At 41.7% G+C, this 18,749-nt stretch overlaps 5 protein-coding genes, 1 long non-coding RNA gene and 1 other non-coding gene across 11 annotated transcripts; 2 read left to right on the top strand and 5 right to left on the bottom strand.

The window, feature by feature from the left end:
- Positions 1-23: 23 nt before the first annotated feature.
- LOC126314420 (protein HID1-like) lies at positions 24-5,321 on the bottom strand. 5 transcript variants are annotated; one of them, XM_049992395.1, is made up of 4 exons: positions 4,999-5,321; positions 4,695-4,923; positions 2,557-4,628; positions 24-2,437 (listed from the first exon to the last, which is right to left on the bottom strand). In XM_049992395.1, exons 3-4 carry the CDS (start codon positions 2,801-2,803, stop codon positions 1,059-1,061), a joined length of 1,626 nt encoding a protein of 541 aa, XP_049848352.1. In that variant the 5' UTR covers positions 2,804-4,628; positions 4,695-4,923; positions 4,999-5,321; the 3' UTR covers positions 24-1,058. The 5 variants fall into 5 exon arrangements, with proteins under 5 accessions (XP_049848352.1, XP_049848351.1, XP_049848350.1 ...); XM_049992394.1 differs by having other exon boundaries at positions 5,045-5,321; XM_049992393.1 differs by having other exon boundaries at positions 5,100-5,321.
- A 266-nt stretch (positions 5,322-5,587) lies between these two features.
- LOC126314422 (uncharacterized) lies at positions 5,588-7,323 on the top strand. Its single transcript, XM_049992397.1, has 5 exons — positions 5,588-5,680; positions 5,754-5,818; positions 5,931-6,046; positions 6,114-6,196; positions 6,383-7,323. Exons 1-5 carry the CDS (start codon positions 5,636-5,638, stop codon positions 7,283-7,285), a joined length of 1,212 nt encoding a protein of 403 aa, XP_049848354.1. The 5' UTR covers positions 5,588-5,635; the 3' UTR covers positions 7,286-7,323.
- Positions 7,324-7,613: 290 nt separating this feature from the next.
- LOC126314415 (uncharacterized) lies at positions 7,614-10,155 on the bottom strand. Its single transcript, XM_049992388.1, has 5 exons — positions 9,446-10,155; positions 9,154-9,316; positions 8,716-9,074; positions 8,428-8,536; positions 7,614-8,321 (listed from the first exon to the last, which is right to left on the bottom strand). Exons 1-3 carry the CDS (start codon positions 10,099-10,101, stop codon positions 8,967-8,969), a joined length of 927 nt encoding a protein of 308 aa, XP_049848345.1. The 5' UTR covers positions 10,102-10,155; the 3' UTR covers positions 7,614-8,321; positions 8,428-8,536; positions 8,716-8,966.
- A 3-nt stretch (positions 10,156-10,158) lies between these two features.
- Positions 10,159-10,956, bottom strand: LOC126314417 (ragulator complex protein LAMTOR2 homolog). Its single transcript, XM_049992389.1, has 4 exons — positions 10,805-10,956; positions 10,604-10,739; positions 10,449-10,541; positions 10,159-10,381 (listed from the first exon to the last, which is right to left on the bottom strand). Exons 1-4 carry the CDS (start codon positions 10,873-10,875, stop codon positions 10,313-10,315), a joined length of 369 nt encoding a protein of 122 aa, XP_049848346.1. The 5' UTR covers positions 10,876-10,956; the 3' UTR covers positions 10,159-10,312.
- Positions 10,957-13,050: 2,094 nt separating this feature from the next.
- Positions 13,051-13,123, bottom strand: Trnar-ucu (transfer RNA arginine (anticodon UCU)). Its single transcript has one exon. It is a non-coding gene; the product is annotated as a tRNA-Arg (tRNA).
- Positions 13,124-13,234: 111 nt separating this feature from the next.
- On the top strand, positions 13,235-13,791 carry LOC126314409 (uncharacterized). Its single transcript, XR_007555844.1, has 4 exons — positions 13,235-13,270; positions 13,337-13,399; positions 13,466-13,552; positions 13,706-13,791. It is a non-coding gene; the product is annotated as an uncharacterized LOC126314409 (long non-coding RNA).
- Positions 13,792-13,883: 92 nt separating this feature from the next.
- On the bottom strand, positions 13,884-18,671 carry LOC126314408 (uncharacterized). The gene is made up of 7 exons (XM_049992381.1): positions 18,537-18,671; positions 18,349-18,383; positions 16,945-18,283; positions 16,838-16,878; positions 16,677-16,732; positions 16,494-16,585; positions 13,884-16,370 (listed from the first exon to the last, which is right to left on the bottom strand). Exons 3-7 carry the CDS (start codon positions 17,039-17,041, stop codon positions 13,927-13,929), a joined length of 2,730 nt encoding a protein of 909 aa, XP_049848338.1. The 5' UTR covers positions 17,042-18,283; positions 18,349-18,383; positions 18,537-18,671; the 3' UTR covers positions 13,884-13,926.
- Positions 18,672-18,749: the final 78 nt, after the last annotated feature.

The following is an 18,749-nucleotide window of genomic DNA, read 5'->3' as shown; positions in this document are numbered from 1 at the left end:
ACACACGCGAGACAGATTGGGCTGCTTTATGAGCGCCAAAGACGACCAGGGCAAAAGAGAAACGTTATTGTTGTTGCCGACCGTGACGTGCGCTCTGGAAGACAGAAATCCAATGGTGTTAAAACAAGCGTTAAAAGTAATCTCGCAACTTCACGCCAAGCCCAAACTGCTCTTGGCGAGCCCGTCTCACGACCCCGTGGCACCAAGGTTCCCATCTCACAACGAATTTGGTGAAAAAAAAAGCGAAGTCAAAAGACAGGCTTTGTTCAATGGCCTTCACAGAGGTCGCGTTGCCCGAAGACACTGAAGGTGATCGCGAGCCGAAGGGAACCGAAGATCTCTGGTACACGCATAAAGTGTTTCTACCGAATTATTACCATTTGGAAAACATCGTACACAAAAAAAGATATCGATATAACCACGAATTGAGGTTGAGTATATTTCAGTGCATCATACCCGTAAAACGCTTTTCGGAGATCCGATCGCTTCTGAAGTTTATTATGTGCAACAAGAACATGCAGAACCTGACCGATTTTGTCGAAATCATGTCCCAATGGAGAACTCAGGCGCTCCCCTTCATTATGGATGTCATCTTGTTGGCAGATATGAATTCACATTTACTCCGTATATGTGCGAATTTTCTGAACATATTCGGGAGGCTGATAGACATCAGTGCACATTCCTGGTTCCCCTTGTCTAGCGCGCCACTGATTGCGCTCCTCAGACATAAAGACCTGTCCGTTCGAAGAGCAGGCATTAATCTGGTTACAAGATCGACACAATTTTCCCATCAACTCCTCTCGTTGGTCGTGGACATCTATTCCATTGATCCAAACAACGCAATTAGAAGACAGGCGTTTCAAGCACTGGAGGATATAGGACGCACACATCAAGACCTAATAGAGAGCATTTCAGAACAGATTAGGTACAGAAATGCCGCATCATCCATCACGTGGGGGTTACTGTCCAAATCCTGGCATACGCTCATTCCTGCGAGCGAAGACCCCCCTATGCAAACTCCTTAAATTACCTTTTTTTTTCTCGCGATATATGAAAATTCATTTCGGTTTATATTTCAACAATGGGGATATCTCAACGCGTTTGATATCGCCCACTCGAAGGTCCTTCAACGTGTATGCGGCATACCGAACACGGATGAGTCTCGATACGTTGAGGCCCAAATGGGCAAGGATGATTCTGACTTCATGCCTCTTCCCTTCTGAAGTCCGAACACGAATCCAGGTGTTTTTAGTGAACCAGATCATTCGCTCGTTGACTTGTAACGATGAATTGAAAGACAGAAAATTGGAAATGCTCCAAGATGCGGATTTCCCAGGTGTATGAATAAATTTGATAGGATCTCTTATCCAGCTGTTGCCCAAGATATCTGTAGACATTGCACCACCGTATTTAGATTGTTCGAACGTAAGTTGGATCGGCCTGTAATGAATGCCACCAATGCAAAAGCTCTTTTGACAAATATCCATAAGCCGTTGAATGAGGATATGGCCATGCACACGAACTCGATACTCTCGGACGAATTCAGAGTTCGGGTGCTCTAGGTATTTTTTGAGCTCTCCGTCGTTCGTGAGAAGGATCAGACCTTCACTCAGATAATCTAGACGTCCGACTGAGCGTAGGTTAGGCTTTCCTATTTCACTTAAGATCTGGCCAAGCGTCCGACGTTGTTGATCTTCCTTTTCTAAATGCGTGATCAACACTTTTCTCGGTTTGTAAAAGATAAACATCTCCGGCCTAGGTGCACAAATCTTCTTGTTATCAACAAAAACCGCCTGTGATGGATTCACGACCGTCGCTACCGACGTCGTCACCACACCATCCACCGACACTCTTCCAGACCTAATGAACGCTTCAGCTTCTCGCCTGGAGCAGACACCACATGCAGATAGACGCTTGGACAACCGCTCACTCGAAGAACACACAACCTCCGTCTTGTCTACACCCTCTATCACTTTCGGCGTCGGTGAGAAAGACAAACGATCATCCTTAGCATTTTTTATGTGACGACCAGCACCGTTTTTCACGTGGCGGTTCGTAGCGTTTTTCACGTGACGGTTCGTAGCGTTTTTCACGTGACGGTTCGTAGCACTTTTTTCGCGCTTTTCATCACGCATGGAATCCTTCACCTTGTCATTACTCACATCCGGATTGACGCCCTTTTTATTTTTTTTCGGAGTTTTTCCTTCAATGATCTCTCTCCAGTCGTCGTCCTTTGTCCGGGGCTCTCTGCGACCGACGCCAATCTCTTCTCCATTTGCCCGATCATCCCTTGCCGTATCTCCGAGTATTTTGATCATCTCCTTTAAAACAGTCTCCCCTCTCTCCACTGTTCGTCTTGGCATCTCTCCCGGTGTGCCCTTATATCCCAACGCGCTGCGAGTTTCATGGATACCCTTCTGGCGCTTCTTCACTCTACCTTTTGAGCAAAACAAGATCAGAATCTCTTTCATTAAAAAAACAGGACATGATATGCTCTCTTTCCAGACTCCCTTGTCAGAATTTTTTTTCGCCTGTCAACGAGAAAATTATAGGTACTTTTGTACGCCGTTTTAATGGCAGGTTGTTTAGAAACTTCGCGTCGAAAGCAATTTGCACCTGGCATATTGGTGCCCGGCACATTGGTCCGCAAAAAGACCGCAGAGAATCGGGCGCAAAGCATCTCACGAGCGCGACAAATTTTTGGACAATAAGAAAACAGCGGGAAAAAAACCAGGCGTGCCAAACGCAGCCAAAAATAATCAAGATCGTACCAGTAAAAAAAATTTTCTTTTGGGCGTCGCATGCAGCGGACTGCTCAAAATTAAAAAATATCGAAAACCAGGTACAAGATTTATTATTATTTTTTCAATAAAGAGCGGATGGGGACTTGAGGTGGCTCTGGCAGCGGTGGAGAACCCAGGTTTCGAAGTTAGGACTGGACTTGAACAAGACGATAGCGATAGGGTGAGGGACGGGAAGGATACCGACCAAGGTCGTCCGCTTGAGGAAGGATAGGATTTTGTCGTGATCAGAATAAGTACCATCAAGCATTTCATTAATTTGAGGAAGGACGCCATTCAAGAAGCTGAGAATGGTCGATATGGGTAGGTGAGTGGCCCAATCAGGCAGAGTTTGGTAGGTCCAGCGAAACGAAGATGAGCGAGTAGATTTTGAAGAGGAAGGTGACTCGAAAGTGGAATGTTCGACGTAGGGTGAATCCTGAGCGCATAGAGCATTGTATATAGGTGGGTATTCGGGTGCAGGCTGACTAGGTTGGTTATCTTCAGGAACATGGGATGGGCTCTCGGCGCCTTTCACCTCTCCGGCGATCATTTGTTCCAACGTTTTTGGAAGGTCGGCGAGCTTATAGAACGAGTCTTTATATCTGAGCAGTAAGTACGCAAACGAAGTATTTGTTTCGTATTGATACTGGAGGATATTGTTGAATATTTCCAAAATGAAAAATAGACAGCGATGGTTATTTTCATGTTGGAGGAGCCATTCTGTTCTAGAAACGAGTTCGAATACGTTGAGAAGTTCTGTGATGGTGGAAAGTACTAAATTTTTCAGATAGGCGGATATATTGAATATAATAGTGAGAGGCATGATGAGGTCTTCCACGACAATTTGAGAAGCACCCTGTAGGAGTCCGAGGATAAGCAAATCCGCATAACTCCCTCTGGACAGAAGAAGGGAGTGTTTCTTTTGTACTTGTTTGTTAAGTGAAATGGCAAAGTCTCTCGAACCAGAAAGGATAAGGAGCAGCGAGAAAATCAATCTGGAGAGGTCAGAGTGACAATTTGCGTGGTGCAGAAACGATACGAGGGGATCAACTATTTCGATCATTTTATCTTGCTTGAGTGCATAATTGAAGAAGGATGTATTTAATAAGATAACTTGTAGAAACAGTATAAGTCTCTCTTCGAACCTGGCCAATCCATCGATTGACAGGATACGACAGAAATTGTTCAACAAAAAATCATAGTCGTTAGAAGAAAGTTGACTTAGCAAACGCACAAAATAATTTTCTTTTGATGAAAAATCTGTCAATTCACTATGTTCGTCTCTTTCTTCAGATGATTTAGGGTGTTTGTATACCAACATCATATTCAATAAACTTATCGATAATTCTGCCAGTTGTTTCTTTTTGGAAGGCCAATAATTCAAATTCCACCCTCTCGGTAATTCGCTCAAAACCACATTAAACAAGCTGATAAACAGCATCTTCGCGTACGGATTCGGTCTTGTACAGAAGTAGTCCCACCATGCACTTTTTGCTGTTGATTCTTCTTGGTTTTGCGGCTCTCTCATCACCTCTAGCAAACATTGCATCACGGCTATTCTGTTGTTGTAATGCGCCCAGGTCGACGGCATCGCCTCCTCCACCAACAATCCAGGCTCCCACACATATGCCAGGGGAAGACTTGGCAGGCTTTCCTTAGCAGAGCCTTTCAGCTCTGACAAAGTAAACGAAGGCAAAAAAAACAAAGCCAGTAAAGTATCGAAAAAAAAGGCTCCGAACGGCCTTCCCAAATTCAAATGATCCAACAAAGGCTCAAACGGCCACTCCTCATTTTTCACTGGTGACAAAGGACCAGACTGGTCGAACGGTGCTCCTATAACATCCTCTCAATATTTGGATTGTTAGTCTCTCCCGCGTGCACCTCCCCTTATCCTGTCGAAAGATTTCGTACCACCCCCTCCATTCATTATTTCCAATTCATCGGCCAGCGACCCCGGTTTATCACCTGGAATTGTACCTTGCCAAAAAAGCAAAGAGCTGAAACACTGGTCCAGCGCCTGGGATTCCTGAACCATATATAAAACAGGAAACAACTTCGCCAAAATTGCCATCGAATTTACCATTTCAATGCACTTTAACTTCTTTTCCACCGCCGCAGATCTGTAAAGCCTCATCACGAGCTGTCAAGTGGATATTCCATTTGTCAGTTATTTTTTTGCACAATTCTGAAGCCTCTTTTTGTTATCGATACGGACATATACACACATATAAATTCGTCTATATATCTGACTGGTGGTGTACATTTTCTCAAACGATCACTTTTGAACGACTCCAAAATAACGCTCAGACAGCGTACATGAACAATTAGTATTGACAAATTTCTGGGATTCTTGTCCTTCAATGACACTATTAGGTCCAGTGGCAGCGATGGTAAAGATTCAAGTAACTTGTTAGACGACCAAAACGTAGACCAGAATTCGAGGTCTTTCAGCCCTATCTCTTCATCGATGAGGCGCTTAAAGCATTGGTTCAACGGATTCTCGAGCCTCCGGCCTATAATGAAAGATAGTCTAGATGACATGATAAGCGAAACCAAGAGCAAAAAGCATATCTTTGACAGGGCTATAATAACTAACTTAAAAAATTGAAAAAAAATTTACCTCCCAATAACATATATCGCATAGCTCTTTTGTCTGAGCAAAATGTCTATGTACAAACGTATAACTGTCGAGGTCTGTGTACTATAGGTTGCGTGCGCACAACGAAGTACGCAAAATCCCAACCCTATATTATTTTTTTGAGCAAAAATGCCTCTTTCTCGACAGTGTCCCGATTCAGAACTTCTTTCACCGACCAGGGTGTGCACATCTTGGAGGAGCTGCATTTTTTCTCATGGAGGATGAGGCAGTCGTGAGTCAGCCGATCGTGCTGGATAATGTGCGTGTCTTTTCTGAACAGGCATAGGTCCGCTCGCTCCTCTCACAACCTGATTTTGGTCACGACGATCAAGGGCTCGGGCACAATCAAGGCCGGATTCGCAGGTGAAAATAGCCCAAAGGTGTGCTTTCCTTCTTAGTATGTGTAAAACGGCTGTCTTTTTTAAACGACAAAACCTGTCAAATGTTGTGAATTGACGTGCTTCGAGCGCGCCACCTCGCCTGAGATGACTGATCTTTACCTTTAAAAGCGTGGGCGTTCCAAAGCACATCGGCGTAATGGCAGGATGCATTCAAAACGATGAACGTGTTATAGGAAACAGAGCGCAGAGCCTGAGGGGACTATTAGCACTGAATTACCCAATTGGTAGGTACAAAAGTAGTACGACGACGTCAAAAAGAACGCTCTTATCTAATCAAATTCCCTGTTGAAGAGCACGGAATTGTAAAAAATTGGACAGATATGGAGAAGATTTGGGCAAACGTCTACCAGGAATTACAGATCAACTCTGAAGATGTGCGTAAAAGTGATGGTGTCAATACAGGAAAGTCACATTGTGTTCGTGTATACATCATAACGATGTCAAGACGCCCCACTGTTCAAAAAATACTGTACTGCAATAGTGCAACACGCGCACACAAAAAACATATACAGTTTTGCTAACCAGAACATCCTCCCCCAATGCGAGGGGGTCCCACACAGCACCCGATGCTACTGACCGAGCCACCACTAAACCCCATCTCAAATCGAGAAACGGCAAGTGAAATCCTTTTCGAAACATTCAATGTGCCGGCGCTTTTCATATCCTTGCATTCAGTACTCTCTCTATACGCCAACGGGATGATGACAGGCGTCGTCTTGGATTGTGGAGATGGCGTATCATACAGTGTACCAATCTATGAAGGATTCGCAATACAATCTTCTATCCAACGGGTAGATTTGGCAGGAAGAGACATCACGTCTCAGTTGCAACTCCTTCTTAGAAAGTCTGGATACTCACTCTTCACAACATCGGCGGAATTTGACATTGTTAAAGATATCAAAGAAAAACACTGTTATGTAGCTTACGACCCTACAAAAGAAGAAGAGGCGTTTCTAGAACTAAATAGACATATCAATCCAGACGTCTTAAAATTACGCGCCTCAACACCGTCATCTATAGATTACTCCAAAAATTCGTTATCGGTTCACTACCAACTCCCAGACCACCAAATCTTGGAACTCAAATCAGAGCTGTTCAGAGCACCTGAAATCCTGTTCCAACCACACCTTCTCGGACTCGAGACACCTGGGCTACACCATCTCTTATACCACTCTGTATCTAAGTGCGATATAGATCTCAGGAAAGGGCTCTACAGCTCTATTGTTTTGGCAGGAGGATCAACACTCCTCAGTGGATTTGCCGATCGACTCCTTAAAGAAACACATGCCATCAGTCCCAAAAACATGAAAATTAGGATCTATGCCCCAGAACAGCGACAGTTCACCACCTGGATAGGCGGGTCTATCCTAGCCGCACTCAGCTCGTTCAAAGACTTATGGGTGTCATCCCAAGAGTACAGCGAAGAGGGGCCCTATATCCTCCAAAAGAAATTCTTTTTGTAACCACATTAAAGTCATTACAGAGACCCCTCTAAGGTGTATTAACCAAATCCACCACCATTCTCTTTTTTTCTTTTTTATATGACCGTCCTCGGCAGCGACTAGCGCAGACTGAGGGCAAGCAAAAATTACCAAGCGGATAGAAACCAATACTGGAATCTCCTGAAAACGAACAATTGCGTAACGTGCAATGCAATCGCTCAAGTTCCCAACTTATATGCCTTCCTGATCACATACAAGTGCTTGAGGTACGTATGATTTTGCTATTCATTCCTGTTTTTTATATATCTATATTTTTTAAATAAATTATGGGACAAATTAATTTTAAAAAAAAATAATAGAATAAATTTATTTAAAGTTGTTTTTTTCTTCTCTTAATCGCTGCATGACAGAGACTTCGTCAGCATCAACCTTGAACCCCGCCCCCTGTACGACAGAGCTTAGATGAACTCGCATGAATGGATTCGTGCGTTTTTCATCGCCTAAAGTTGATGGAACAGTATAGGGATGCGCAGAAGGGACCCGTTGTAAAACCAGCTTTGCCCATTCTAATTTTTTTTTGATGTCTTGATTATCTGGTTCTATATGCTGAGCAAATCTAAGATTAGACACAGTATATTCATGACCACAATAAACCAACGTCGATTCAGGTAATGATGATAAAACTTTGTTCAACGCATGATGCATTTGAGAAGCATTTCCCTCGAAAAACCTCCCACATCCTCCAATAAATAATGTATCACCTGTAAACAGGACAGGTTTACTCTCAGGATCAGAAGGATCTGTTACATAATAGCAAATGTGTCCAGATGTATGACAAGGCGTAGCTAGACTGCGAATCTCTAGAGTCGACCAAGCTAAAACTTCTTCATGTTTCATTTTTTTGTTAATGCAAGGCACTCGATCATCGCCGCCTACCACCAATAAGTTTTGCAAGGTATCAGAAAGTTCTTGGTTTCCTGCAGAATGGTCTGCATGATGATGAGTAGTCAATATACAATCAATATCACAACCATGCTCTTCAGCTGCCTTCAAAACTCTATAATCAATACATAATATGATGTGTATCGAATATCCACCAAAGTTTTGATATAATGTTAGTATCATTTATAATATACACACAGGATGCGTATCTGTTTCCGTACTTTTTTGGCTCTGCAGGATCGACTGCTGCAGCCCTCTTCTTCTTTTCGTCTATGAGCAAATATGCATAGTTGTCTTGGTTGACCGGTACAACAACTACTTTCATTGTCACTTTTTAAAAAAAATTTAAAACAAAAACAACAGTCAAACTTTCTCTTCACTACAACGCTGTATACACCTCTCTCTTCTTCCACAGGCTTGAGTTCTCTATCATGGAACCATTCAAGACCTCTGCACAAAAAAAATACCTCGCAACATAACTTTTTCTATTCACTAACTTTTTAACGTACATGGCTCAAACTTGCTTTTCCACGAACTGAATGACTTTCGGAAGGGATACACAGGATAGCTGGATCTATTAGCCAGGCGTAGAGATGATAATTTAAAAACAGACGTTATCTTGCTCGAAATAGAAAATGTTTTTTGTTCTTTGAAATTTATTTTAAATCAAAACGCCGTCGCTAACCATAAAATTATAACGCCTTTTTTCAAACAAACTTTTCCGTAGCCATCCCCATTTTGCCAATGTATTTTTGAAACTTCAATTTGCCCATCTCATTTGATAAGCATACCAATGTAGATCAAGATACCTAGAATATCTGTCTGCATCATTGAACTCTGATTCCAATCTTGCATGTTCCTCACGCGCCTAACAAAACGTGTCAGAATTCAACATACAAAAAATCAATAAATTTATATATATATGTATATATACATGAATTGCATACATTTTTCAAGCTGTTCAGACGTTTGTCCAAATTCAGAGTATGTTTTTCAATGAGCAATTTCAATCGTTCAGCAGCATTTTGCTCGTATGTCTTCAGTCGTCGTTCTAGATTGGCTCTATTTTTCAGTGCTGCTAAATTTCGTCTTTCCTCACGTTCAGCCTCTCTTTAAAAAAACTGTCAAAATGACGAAAACGAGGCAGACCTTTTCTAGAGATCACAAGGCAGCCGTCCGTGTGGATAAAACAAACGCGTCCTATACCCTTGAAAATATTATAAACGCTCTCTGACGTACTGAATTTTCGCATTTTCTAATTTTTTATTCCAATCACGTTCGCATTGCTCAAGTTGATCCCGACAGGCCTCCTCAAAACGTTCTTGCTTTCGACATGCAATTTGAGCTTGTTTCTCATGCTCCAATTCGCATCTGCTGACAGAAGACCAAAAATTTTTCCATTCGCGAATTTGAGCTTGAAAGGCCCTCTGAGAGGCTTTCAGTTCCCTTTCGCTTTGGCGGTCTGGTATTTGACTCCTCAAAATAGACCCAATCCCAATTGAAGAAGAATAATTTGTATTACGAGAAGAAGGAGGAATGCTCGATCTGCTCGATACATTGGAAGCGGGCGAATAAGACGACGGACTATAGCTAGCCCTTCTTATGTCAGATACATAATTATATCTATTTTCTAAAGGATCAGATCTGTATGAACTAGAAATATCTGTCCTAATATTCGTAGGTCGAAAAGAAGTATGTGTATGTATACGTGATGGTACCCCTATTGAGCTACGTCTATAATTACTGCTCGTATATCGCTCATTCTGCCCTAAAGACTCAATATACTTCGGATCCAATGAATGTCGATGGCGACTAAACTTCTTATATGAATCTCCAGAGTCAGAGTCCTTGGAAAATGATGACATGAAAGAGACTAAATAAAATCGTAAACACATTACTCACTCATTTTAATCCCATGCTTTCTCTAAAAATAGAGCAATCTCTTTTTTCGAATTTAATTTGTCTTTGCTGCGCACGGTTTATCTAACGGTAGAGATGAACATTTGTTGTACCTACACTAAATCGTTTCTCTATGTATGTTTCACCCACCCAAGAAAAAGGTATCACAATACACTTTTTCTGTTTAATTTTGACAGATTTTCTCGATTAAGCAGGCCGGTCACACTCCATAACATTCATAAGTGGCTGTCTCAGATATTCTTTTAACTTCTTCAACTAAAAAGCACATTCAGTTTTTGCCAAGCATACCATTGGCGCATTCAGCGCATGTGATTGTACATACCTTTATTTTAAGAAATCCGAATTCAGCCGTATTGTCTCCCCTAATTGCCAATAACAGTGATGGCGTCACTTTACATAGCACAATTTTATCTTTCTTATTTGTAAAAAAAGGTTATTCGCGTACATAGTAAAATTTCATGATAAAGATGCATATACCTCCTGTTCTATCATAATCAATTCCAATATATTTTCTGATTTTTCATAGTAAGTCCAAATATTACTAAGAACCGCTGACATGACTTCACATCCTTCACCGGCACTAGCAATCAGCAAACCATTTTTGTCAAGCAATCTGTACATGGAATACAGGTTAAGAACATATTACATCATCCAAGGAGGTGAAAATACGAAACGTACACAGTAGCAATCGCTCCGTTTGTATTAGCCTGGTTGAGGATTTGGTGAAGTACATTCGGCTTCAATAACATCTTAAAACCATCTGAAATAAACCAACTGAAAATACACTTCAGACTGAGCCAGCTGGACAGTCTATCTCACACGCTCTTGTGTCAATCTTCAAATGTGCTCCTTTTTTTTCATAATATGTATTTTTTTATTCCGACTTCTATGTCGCTAGCATCTATGAACATATCTCAGTCAGATTCGAATTTCACAAGAGCTGAGAGCAAAGTCAATCAGCGTAGAGAAGAACTGGATAAACTCATTTTGGGCTACTTGGATGCAATGCTAGAAAATTATCAAAACATGATCCAATCGGCACCTGTAACGTTTCATAGTGCGGTTATTTTGTATTTTTTGTAGAAGAAGCGCATAGATTCGTGTCAAAAAGGTGGTATACACATGCGGAGTAAAGCCTTTTTTTGCGGAGGTCCTCCGTGGCCCAAGCTGCTAAAAAGAGCATTTTGGTGCAAAGCATTCAGGGTTATTGCTTAGATCACCAGTTTGCGCACGCAATCAAAGAAGCTTAAAATTATCGGGCTGCGTTGTACGCAATTGCCGACGTCTATCAAAAAACACGTTTTTTTGTCACCATTAGCTTTGTGTGGTTCTCGTTTACATATGGGGTTATGTATAGAAAATCTGGTGCTAAAAGTGTTTTGGTGCATATAAACTGTATAGATTTTTTCCAGAGCGACCAACACGTTGGAATGTTTTCAGTTGCAAGTATGCGCGAGCGGGATCATTAGCAACAGCCAATTGTTAGTCCAGGCAATTGCCGGACTGAGGCATCAGCTGATGTTGACAGACTATACAGAAATCGCCAAAGATGCAAACAATTGCGTTCAGATGTATGGAGAAATTGTCGGACAAGCTAAAGAGACAATTTGCGAGTTTAGGGCTGCACTGGAAGAAGCAATAGAAGAGATAGAGCAAAGTCTAAGCGATAATACAAGAACATCCTTCATCGCTGCATACACATAGAATAATCAAAACTATAAAATAAAAACGGAACGAGACGTCTCAAAAAACATGTAGCTTTTTTTTGAGATTGTTAAATAGCTATGCTCTGGAGAGAGCATCACATATATGTGATGGGCGAAAAAGCACTTGACACTGGATCGGTGAAAATTATATACATCGGTTCAGTCGATTTTTAGCGACGTGATTCTAGCGCTTTCAGAATGTCAAATAAGGTTTTTCAAGAATTTTTTTTATTTTTAATTTTTTTTGGTTTTGACATCGGTGTCTTAAGCTATTAGGCGTCTTGTAATTCGTATGTAAAAGCGTTCTGAACGCTTCTGAGCGCGTCTCTGCATATTAGCGAACCATTTTTCTTCTATAGCTTGGCTGACTCTTTTTCGCCAGTTTTCGTATAAATCAGGCAAGATGGGGCGCATGCACTCTAATGGAAAGGGTATTTCATCTACCGTGAAACCCTTCAAGCGATCGAGGCCTATGTGGCTGAAGCTTTCTTCCGAAGAAATCATCAAGCATATTTTGAACATGGCTAAAAAGGGTCTTACGCCATCTCAGATTGGTATCATCTTGCGTGATTCGCATGGTGTCGGTCAAACTAAAAATATAACCGGAAATAAAATCTCTCGAATTTTGAGAGCAAACGGTACGTGCAAATAAGTCTCATCACACCGTGATATGAGTGTGAAAACATTATGATTTTTGCTGCTTTGAAAACGTAGAGCTAATGAAAAACAAATTTAGGATTGGCTCCCAGGATTCCAGAGGATTTATATCATATGATCAAGAAGGCCATTGTCATCAGGAAACACTTAGAAGCGAATAGAAAAGATTTAGACTCGAAGTTCCGTCTTCGTCTTCTTGAGTCAAGAATCCATCGCATATCCCGCTATTACAAGATTGTGAAATACTTGCCTCCTACTTGGAAATATAACAGCAATATTGCATCCACTCTGATTGTCTAATGGCGAGGGCGGAGTCTCTCGTTCGAGTAAAAGCGTGTATCTCTCTCAAAATAAATAAGTTCAGCAGAGAGGTCTAAGATGTTCTCTTTTTTTTATATTGAGTACGCCAAAAAAAGGCCATAGGCATGTAGGTGCTTCAAAAAAAAGGCCATAGGCATGTAGGCGCTTCAAAAAAAGGCCATAGGCATGTAGGTGCTTCAAAAAAAAACCATAGGTATGTAGGTGTTTCAAAAAAAATCAGATGTACTGTTTTCAAAAAAAAGCCGCGTGCGGGTCTCGAACCCACGACTTTTTGCTTAGAAGGCAAACGCTCTACCAACTGAGCTAACACGGCAATGTATATTCATCTCTCTGATAATGTGGATCATGTACAATACTATAGAACAAAAAAAATTTTTACGTATCTGAAACAGCTTTAGCTGTTCGTCCAACTTGTTTTCACGATCGGCAAATGCAGGAGTCGTACAAGAAAAAATTAGAGGTAACTTGCACAAAAAGCAGGAAGACGAACGCGCTCACGGGTGTATTGACGAAAACTTTTGTTAAGATAGACTTTGAGGGACAGAAATTAGCAGGCTTGTATAGCAAGTTGGTGCCTTTGATATTTTCGGTACGTATTTAGAAACGGTAAAAACGAGAAGAGAGAGAGAGACTGATATCTGAACTCGATCTGTAGATAATAGGTTTGATAATAGGATATGCAAAAGAGGATTTTATTTTGAGCGTGATAATACTTATAGCGGGCTCAGTTATAGCCATGTTGGTACGTTCATCAGAGCGTGGTTGTCGCAGAAGATTCTTGTGCGAATTTTGAAATTGGACGAAAGGTTTTCATATTTATTCTGCAAGATGTCAAAAATTGATATTGCATACCAGAATTCAACTTTACAATTGCCGTGCGCTGACTTTGTCTAAGATAGTGGTTCCTCCTTGGCCCATGTTTCGTCGAAATTCACTGAAACTGAAGGCTAGACAGCACCCCGCAAAATCTGCGAAGAGTCGCCTACAATGATTATTTTGCGGACCGATGAAAAAGACACTGACGCGTTCAGACGTCACAATGAGAGAACTGATAATTCAAGTGAATAAAAAAATTGACGGTTGAAGCGGTATTTATTTGTATTGCACGTAGTTTGTTTATCTAAAGACGTCTCGCCTTCCTTTAGGATTGACGGTATGCATACGTCGCTTCGTGGGGAAGGAGCGGACGTATCGCCCAATTTCCTGGAATTGCATGGCGGCGAGAGCGGTCCATCCTGTCTGATGAGGGGCGCCTAGCCCTTTACCGGTATCGCCGTGGAAGTACTCGTAGAATAGGACGAGGTCTTTGAAATGAGGATTATCGCGGTAGATTTTATAGTCGCCATGACAAGGACGCATTCCATATTCGAGTTTGGAGCACTCCAATAGTTCCAGATGGTTTTCTGAGTGAGGAAGAAAGATGCTAACGCAACGGGAAGAAATGTCTTCGGCTACATCGATGAGATTGGTGACGGTGCCAGATCGAGAAGGGAATTCAATACGAAAAGAGTCTCCGAAGAAAGTGTAATAATTACGAATAGATTCGATAAGTAAAAAATTGATAGGAAACCAAATAGGACCACGCCAATTGCTGTTTCCTCCAAACATGCCATTTTCAGCTTCACCAGGCGTGTATTTGACATCCATATCGCACCATCTGAAGGGTTCCAGTTCATGAAATTTTGAGAGCGACCGAATACCAAACGGAGACAAAAATTCGTCCGGATCCAAAACATAATTCAGAATCCGCTTTAGTTTTTCTTCGTTGGCCACAGAGAGCAAGTATTTGCCGTCTCGCTCCTCGATGTGTCTGGATAGCCAGGGGCGGTTCTTGATCACCCATTCCATACGCTTTTTGAATCCAGGGAGCATGCTGATTGTGCGCATATCCAAAACCGAAACAGCCGTCAAAGGAAGCAATCCCACAATAGAGCGAATGCGAAGAGGGAAACGTTCGGTACCAACTTTGAGTTGATCGTAGAAGAAGCCGTCTTGCTCGTCCCATAAGCCGGTACCATCGAAAGTATTGATTGCATGAATAATAGCGACAAAATGTTCAAAGAACTTGGATGCAATGTCCTCCATCGCAGGAAGCTCCTTAGCAAGTTCCATAGAAATAGTGAGCATATGGGCGCAAAAGAAAGCCATCCAAGACGTGGCATCTGCTTGCTCTAAATCTTTCACTAAATTTCGGTCGAAAACAGAAATGTTATCTAGGCCTAAAAATCCGCCAGTGAAAATATGCTTGCCAGAAGCATCCTTACGGTTCACCCACCAAGTGAAATTAATCACCAATTTGTTAAATGCACGCAGCAAAAAATCGCGGTCTCTTGATCCATCGATCTTGTAGACGTTCCAACAAGCCCATGCGTGTACAGGTGGGTTAACGGAACTCAAATCCCATTCGTAGGCAGGGATCATTCCACTTGGATGCATGAACCATTCTCTCAAAAATAATATCAACTGTTGCTTTGAAAATTGAGGATCGATTGTCGCCAAAGGAATCATGTGAAATGCCAGGTCCCAAGAAGCATACCACGGATATTCCCACTTATCTGGCATGCTGATAATGTCCTTATTGAATAAATGCTCCCAATCTATATTACGACCTTTTAATCTTTCTGCTGGGGGTTCTGGCATGTTCGGATCTCCTTCTAACCAATTTTTTACAGAATAGTGGTAAAACTGCTTCGACCACAGCAACCCTGCATACGCTTGACGTGTTACAGCCACTTCCTCAGGTTTCAATGTGTTGGGAATCACGCTCGCATAAAACTCGTCAGCCTCTTGTTTTCTTTTCTCAAATACCTCCTCGAACCCTTCCTCGGGTTTCTCTATATATCCCCTCGTCAACCTGAACCTAAACACCACACAATCACCACCCGCCACTACGCGGCAGTAATATGGCGCCGCCTTCGTTCCTCTCATTTCTGGGTTCACCGCATCCTTTTCTCCCTTCACCACATATCTATGAAACGCATCCTTCTTATAGGGCTCGTCGTTCTTCACTCCCCATATCACTTCCGTGTTCGTCTCGTTGTCTGTGAACAGCCATTCTTCCGGTAAGTCCAATGCGTAAAACTCAAACTGACTTCTCGTGTCATGTTGAAACTTCAATTCTCCCTTTTCCTTATCGGCCAACCACAACAACGGCTTAGACGTGCACCCTTCATGACGGTATCCCCATGTCCACGTGTTCCTAAACCATATATTTGGCAAGAAATGTATCTGACTAGGCTCATCGCTCCTGTTCCATATTGTTATCTTCGCTAATACATCCATGTAACCGCTCTTAGCATACTCCACAAACACGTCATAGTACATATTACTATCAAATATGTCCGTGTCTAATATCTCGTATTCCGGGTCTAAAGCCGTCCTAAAAGAATTTACATTTACAAACTCTTCGTATGGATATTCTTTCATAGGATACTTGTATAAAGCTTTCATGTATGTGTGTGTAGGTGTCGCATCTAAATAATAGTACAGCTCTTTCACATCTTCTCCGTGATTTCCTTGCTTCCCTGTCACCCCAAACAGCCTCTCCTTCAAAATAGGATCTGCATACACACGTCAGTCATATAACGCTTATACACACTCTATATACAAAGCACCAAAATAGGGTCCACATATGCGTATCCGTCTCACACACACATTATACGAGACTCTGTCTGTCCGTGTACCTTTCCCGTTCCACATTGCTAACGCAAAGCATACGTTGCAATCCCTGTCGGTTATTCCCAAAAGCCCATCTTCTCCCCATCTATATGCTCGACTGCATTTTTACCCAATTATCAAAAACAGGTCAGTGCCATGCACCTTTCAAATTCGTACTTCAGACTTTTTTTTTTATCGTCGAGACCTACCTCCTTGCTTGATCATGGGTGAAATAATTCCACGCTTCGCCATCTCGACTGTAATCCTACGATTTCATGTTGGTAAACCGCTATCAAAAACAAAAAAATATGCGGTATGTGCCATACGTGCGCGTACGCCCCCTTGCCGACTTTCACTAAAAATTTCGTACCTCTCTGACGGTAGCCCACTGACGTTCTGATAAATAAGGGCCTTCAATTTGTGAATTTCTATTAGTCTCATCTGTTTGAAATTATGTGGCCTAGTCAACGTTCGTACCCCAAAATTTCCAATCCTTCATTCTCTTTGCATGCTCAGCAAGGCGTCGGTGTTCAGCAGTGTCCGAGTCAAAAATCGAGGGAATGTCAGCAGCCATCTTCCTCAATAAAAACTAGGGACTTATCTTTAGAAAACCTTTAGAGGATTTTTATTAATTTTCCTGAAACAAAACGCTATTCTTACGGCAAATGCCCCATAACTCCATTCAAACCCTAACTATGATATTTTCAGAAAGAAATAAAATCAAACCATCCCATCAAATATTGTTTTGTGTTTCTTCTGAAGTAGGGATCATGCGATATAATAGAGACTGACTACTCTCTTCACTGACGGAATGCATGCATCGATAGACGAGAATAATAATCAGAACCAAGCAAACAGAAGTCCAAAAGGCCATGTGCCAAGAGGCGACAGAACCGTCAATGTCACCGTCCCAAAAAAAAGGTAAATCTGTGTTTAGCCTAACAGGCTGAAGTGATGATGCAATAGATGACGGTGTTTTGGATTTCAAATATATGCATTCAAAGATCAAGTCATCTGCATTGTTGGTGCGAAAGGACTTCAAAGCGCTCTCAATAACCATGCGAGTAAGCTCTACTGCATCTAGATATTCTTTAGACGTTTCACCATATTTCATACTAATTTTCTCTAAACCTGTCAAAATATAATTATACATACACGCCCCATCTTCGCCATTGCATTTTTCTTCAGCTTCATTCGAATGCTTCAACATCGTTGCCAATTCTAAATAAAGCGCATCATGATCAACCCTTTCGTCTAATGTCACTTCAAAATTCGAGTCTAATACTTCCTTTGCCTCTTCTCGTGATATCGATTTCCCATCTGTTGTCGTCATCTCTTGACGTTTCTGATCCAGAAAAAGTGAGACTGAGCTGCTGCCCTTACCCAAATACTCACCGCGTGCTCCAAACTTCTTCGTCAAGGACCTCTCTGCGGACACCGATACTACTTTCGATGACGGATACTGCCATGTACACACTTCTGTCAAACTGGGCCAATCCTTTCCTTCTGGTAGACGCCCTCTTAATATAGAATCCACTATAGATTGACACCCCTTTTCACATTCTAATTTCACCGGATCAGGAACGCTAGGATCATCCGGATACAATCGATCAGAGAAGTTCGCGCCTAATATTATCATTAACACATTCCTTTTCTTTCGATGAAAAGGATCTACCGGTACTTTGACCCATTCTGAAGTGTTTGTGTCCAGAAATGGCATCCCCATCCATTTTGATATCATCATATTCAAATTCGCATCAGTCAATCTGTCAACTCCCGGTTCCCATGACACTATTATGTTTGCATCCAATTCAAGCTTAAACAGATACATATTAGAATGTCGCACACATTACATAATTTCTGCAAGTAAAATGTCCGTACATCCTTGCTCAGTTCTGCCTTTGTATTGCCTATTTCTATCTCCCAAAGTCAAATTACACAAAGCTTTAGTATAAAATCCTATTTGATTCCACGACATCTTCTCTCTTTCATCATGTACATGCAGGCAGACGGCGGAGTTTGTTCGAAATTCGCCCATTCGTCAAAACAAGGAAAGCTAATATACATACGTTGCGCCTCCGTAATAGTTATGCACCATATTACCGCCAAACTTAATAAGAATGAAAACCTCATGTCAAGTGTAAAAAATTCATACACAACTCCTTAAGCTAATCTATCTCAATCAGGATTGTATGTATGTATGTGCATACTTACCAAAGCCACCGCGCCTTGAACAAAATTATTAAAAAAAGGAATCGGCTGAGAAAAACTTTTTTTGCTAG

The sequence above is a fragment of the Schistocerca gregaria genome, unplaced genomic scaffold (genome assembly GCF_023897955.1).
Source record: "Schistocerca gregaria isolate iqSchGreg1 unplaced genomic scaffold, iqSchGreg1.2 ptg000560l, whole genome shotgun sequence".
Classification (NCBI taxonomy): domain Eukaryota; kingdom Metazoa; phylum Arthropoda; class Insecta; order Orthoptera; family Acrididae; genus Schistocerca; species Schistocerca gregaria.
This window is presented reverse-complemented; position numbering and strand designations above follow the sequence as displayed.

Coding starts and splice junctions, on each gene's coding strand:
- LOC126314417 (XM_049992389.1), bottom strand. CDS start 10,875: ATGTTATTGAAGCCGAATGTACTTCACCAAATCCTCAACCAGGCTAAT. Junction 10,542..10,603: donor TGATTATGATAGAACAGGAG/GTATATGCATCT, acceptor TTTACAAATAAG/AAAGATAAAATTGTGCTATG. Junction 10,382..10,448: donor TCGGATTTCTTAAAATAAAG/GTATGTACAATC, acceptor TGTGCTTTTTAG/TTGAAGAAGTTAAAAGAATA.
- LOC126314415 (XM_049992388.1), bottom strand. CDS start 10,101: ATGTGTTTACGATTTTATTTAGTCTCTTTCATGTCATCATTTTCCAAG. Junction 9,317..9,445: donor TTAGAAAATGCGAAAATTCA/GTACGTCAGAGA, acceptor GTTTTTTTAAAG/AGAGGCTGAACGTGAGGAAA. Junction 9,075..9,153: donor GTCTGAACAGCTTGAAAAAT/GTATGCAATTCA, acceptor ACGTTTTGTTAG/GCGCGTGAGGAACATGCAAG.
- LOC126314422 (XM_049992397.1), top strand. CDS start 5,636: ATGGAGGATGAGGCAGTCGTGAGTCAGCCGATCGTGCTGGATAAT. Junction 5,681..5,753: donor AGCCGATCGTGCTGGATAAT/GTGCGTGTCTTT, acceptor ACGACGATCAAG/GGCTCGGGCACAATCAAGGC. Junction 5,819..5,930: donor AAGGTGTGCTTTCCTTCTTA/GTATGTGTAAAA, acceptor TACCTTTAAAAG/CGTGGGCGTTCCAAAGCACA.
- LOC126314420 (XM_049992392.1), bottom strand. CDS start 4,917: ATGAGGCTTTACAGATCTGCGGCGGTGGAAAAGAAGTTAAAGTGCATT. Junction 4,629..4,694: donor AATAATGAATGGAGGGGGTG/GTACGAAATCTT, acceptor CCAAATATTGAG/AGGATGTTATAGGAGCACCG.
- LOC126314408 (XM_049992381.1), bottom strand. CDS start 17,041: ATGGCTGCTGACATTCCCTCGATTTTTGACTCGGACACTGCTGAACAC. Junction 16,879..16,944: donor GAAGGATTGGAAATTTTGGG/GTACGAACGTTG, acceptor CACAAATTGAAG/GCCCTTATTTATCAGAACGT. Junction 16,733..16,837: donor AGTGGGCTACCGTCAGAGAG/GTACGAAATTTT, acceptor ATGAAATCGTAG/GATTACAGTCGAGATGGCGA.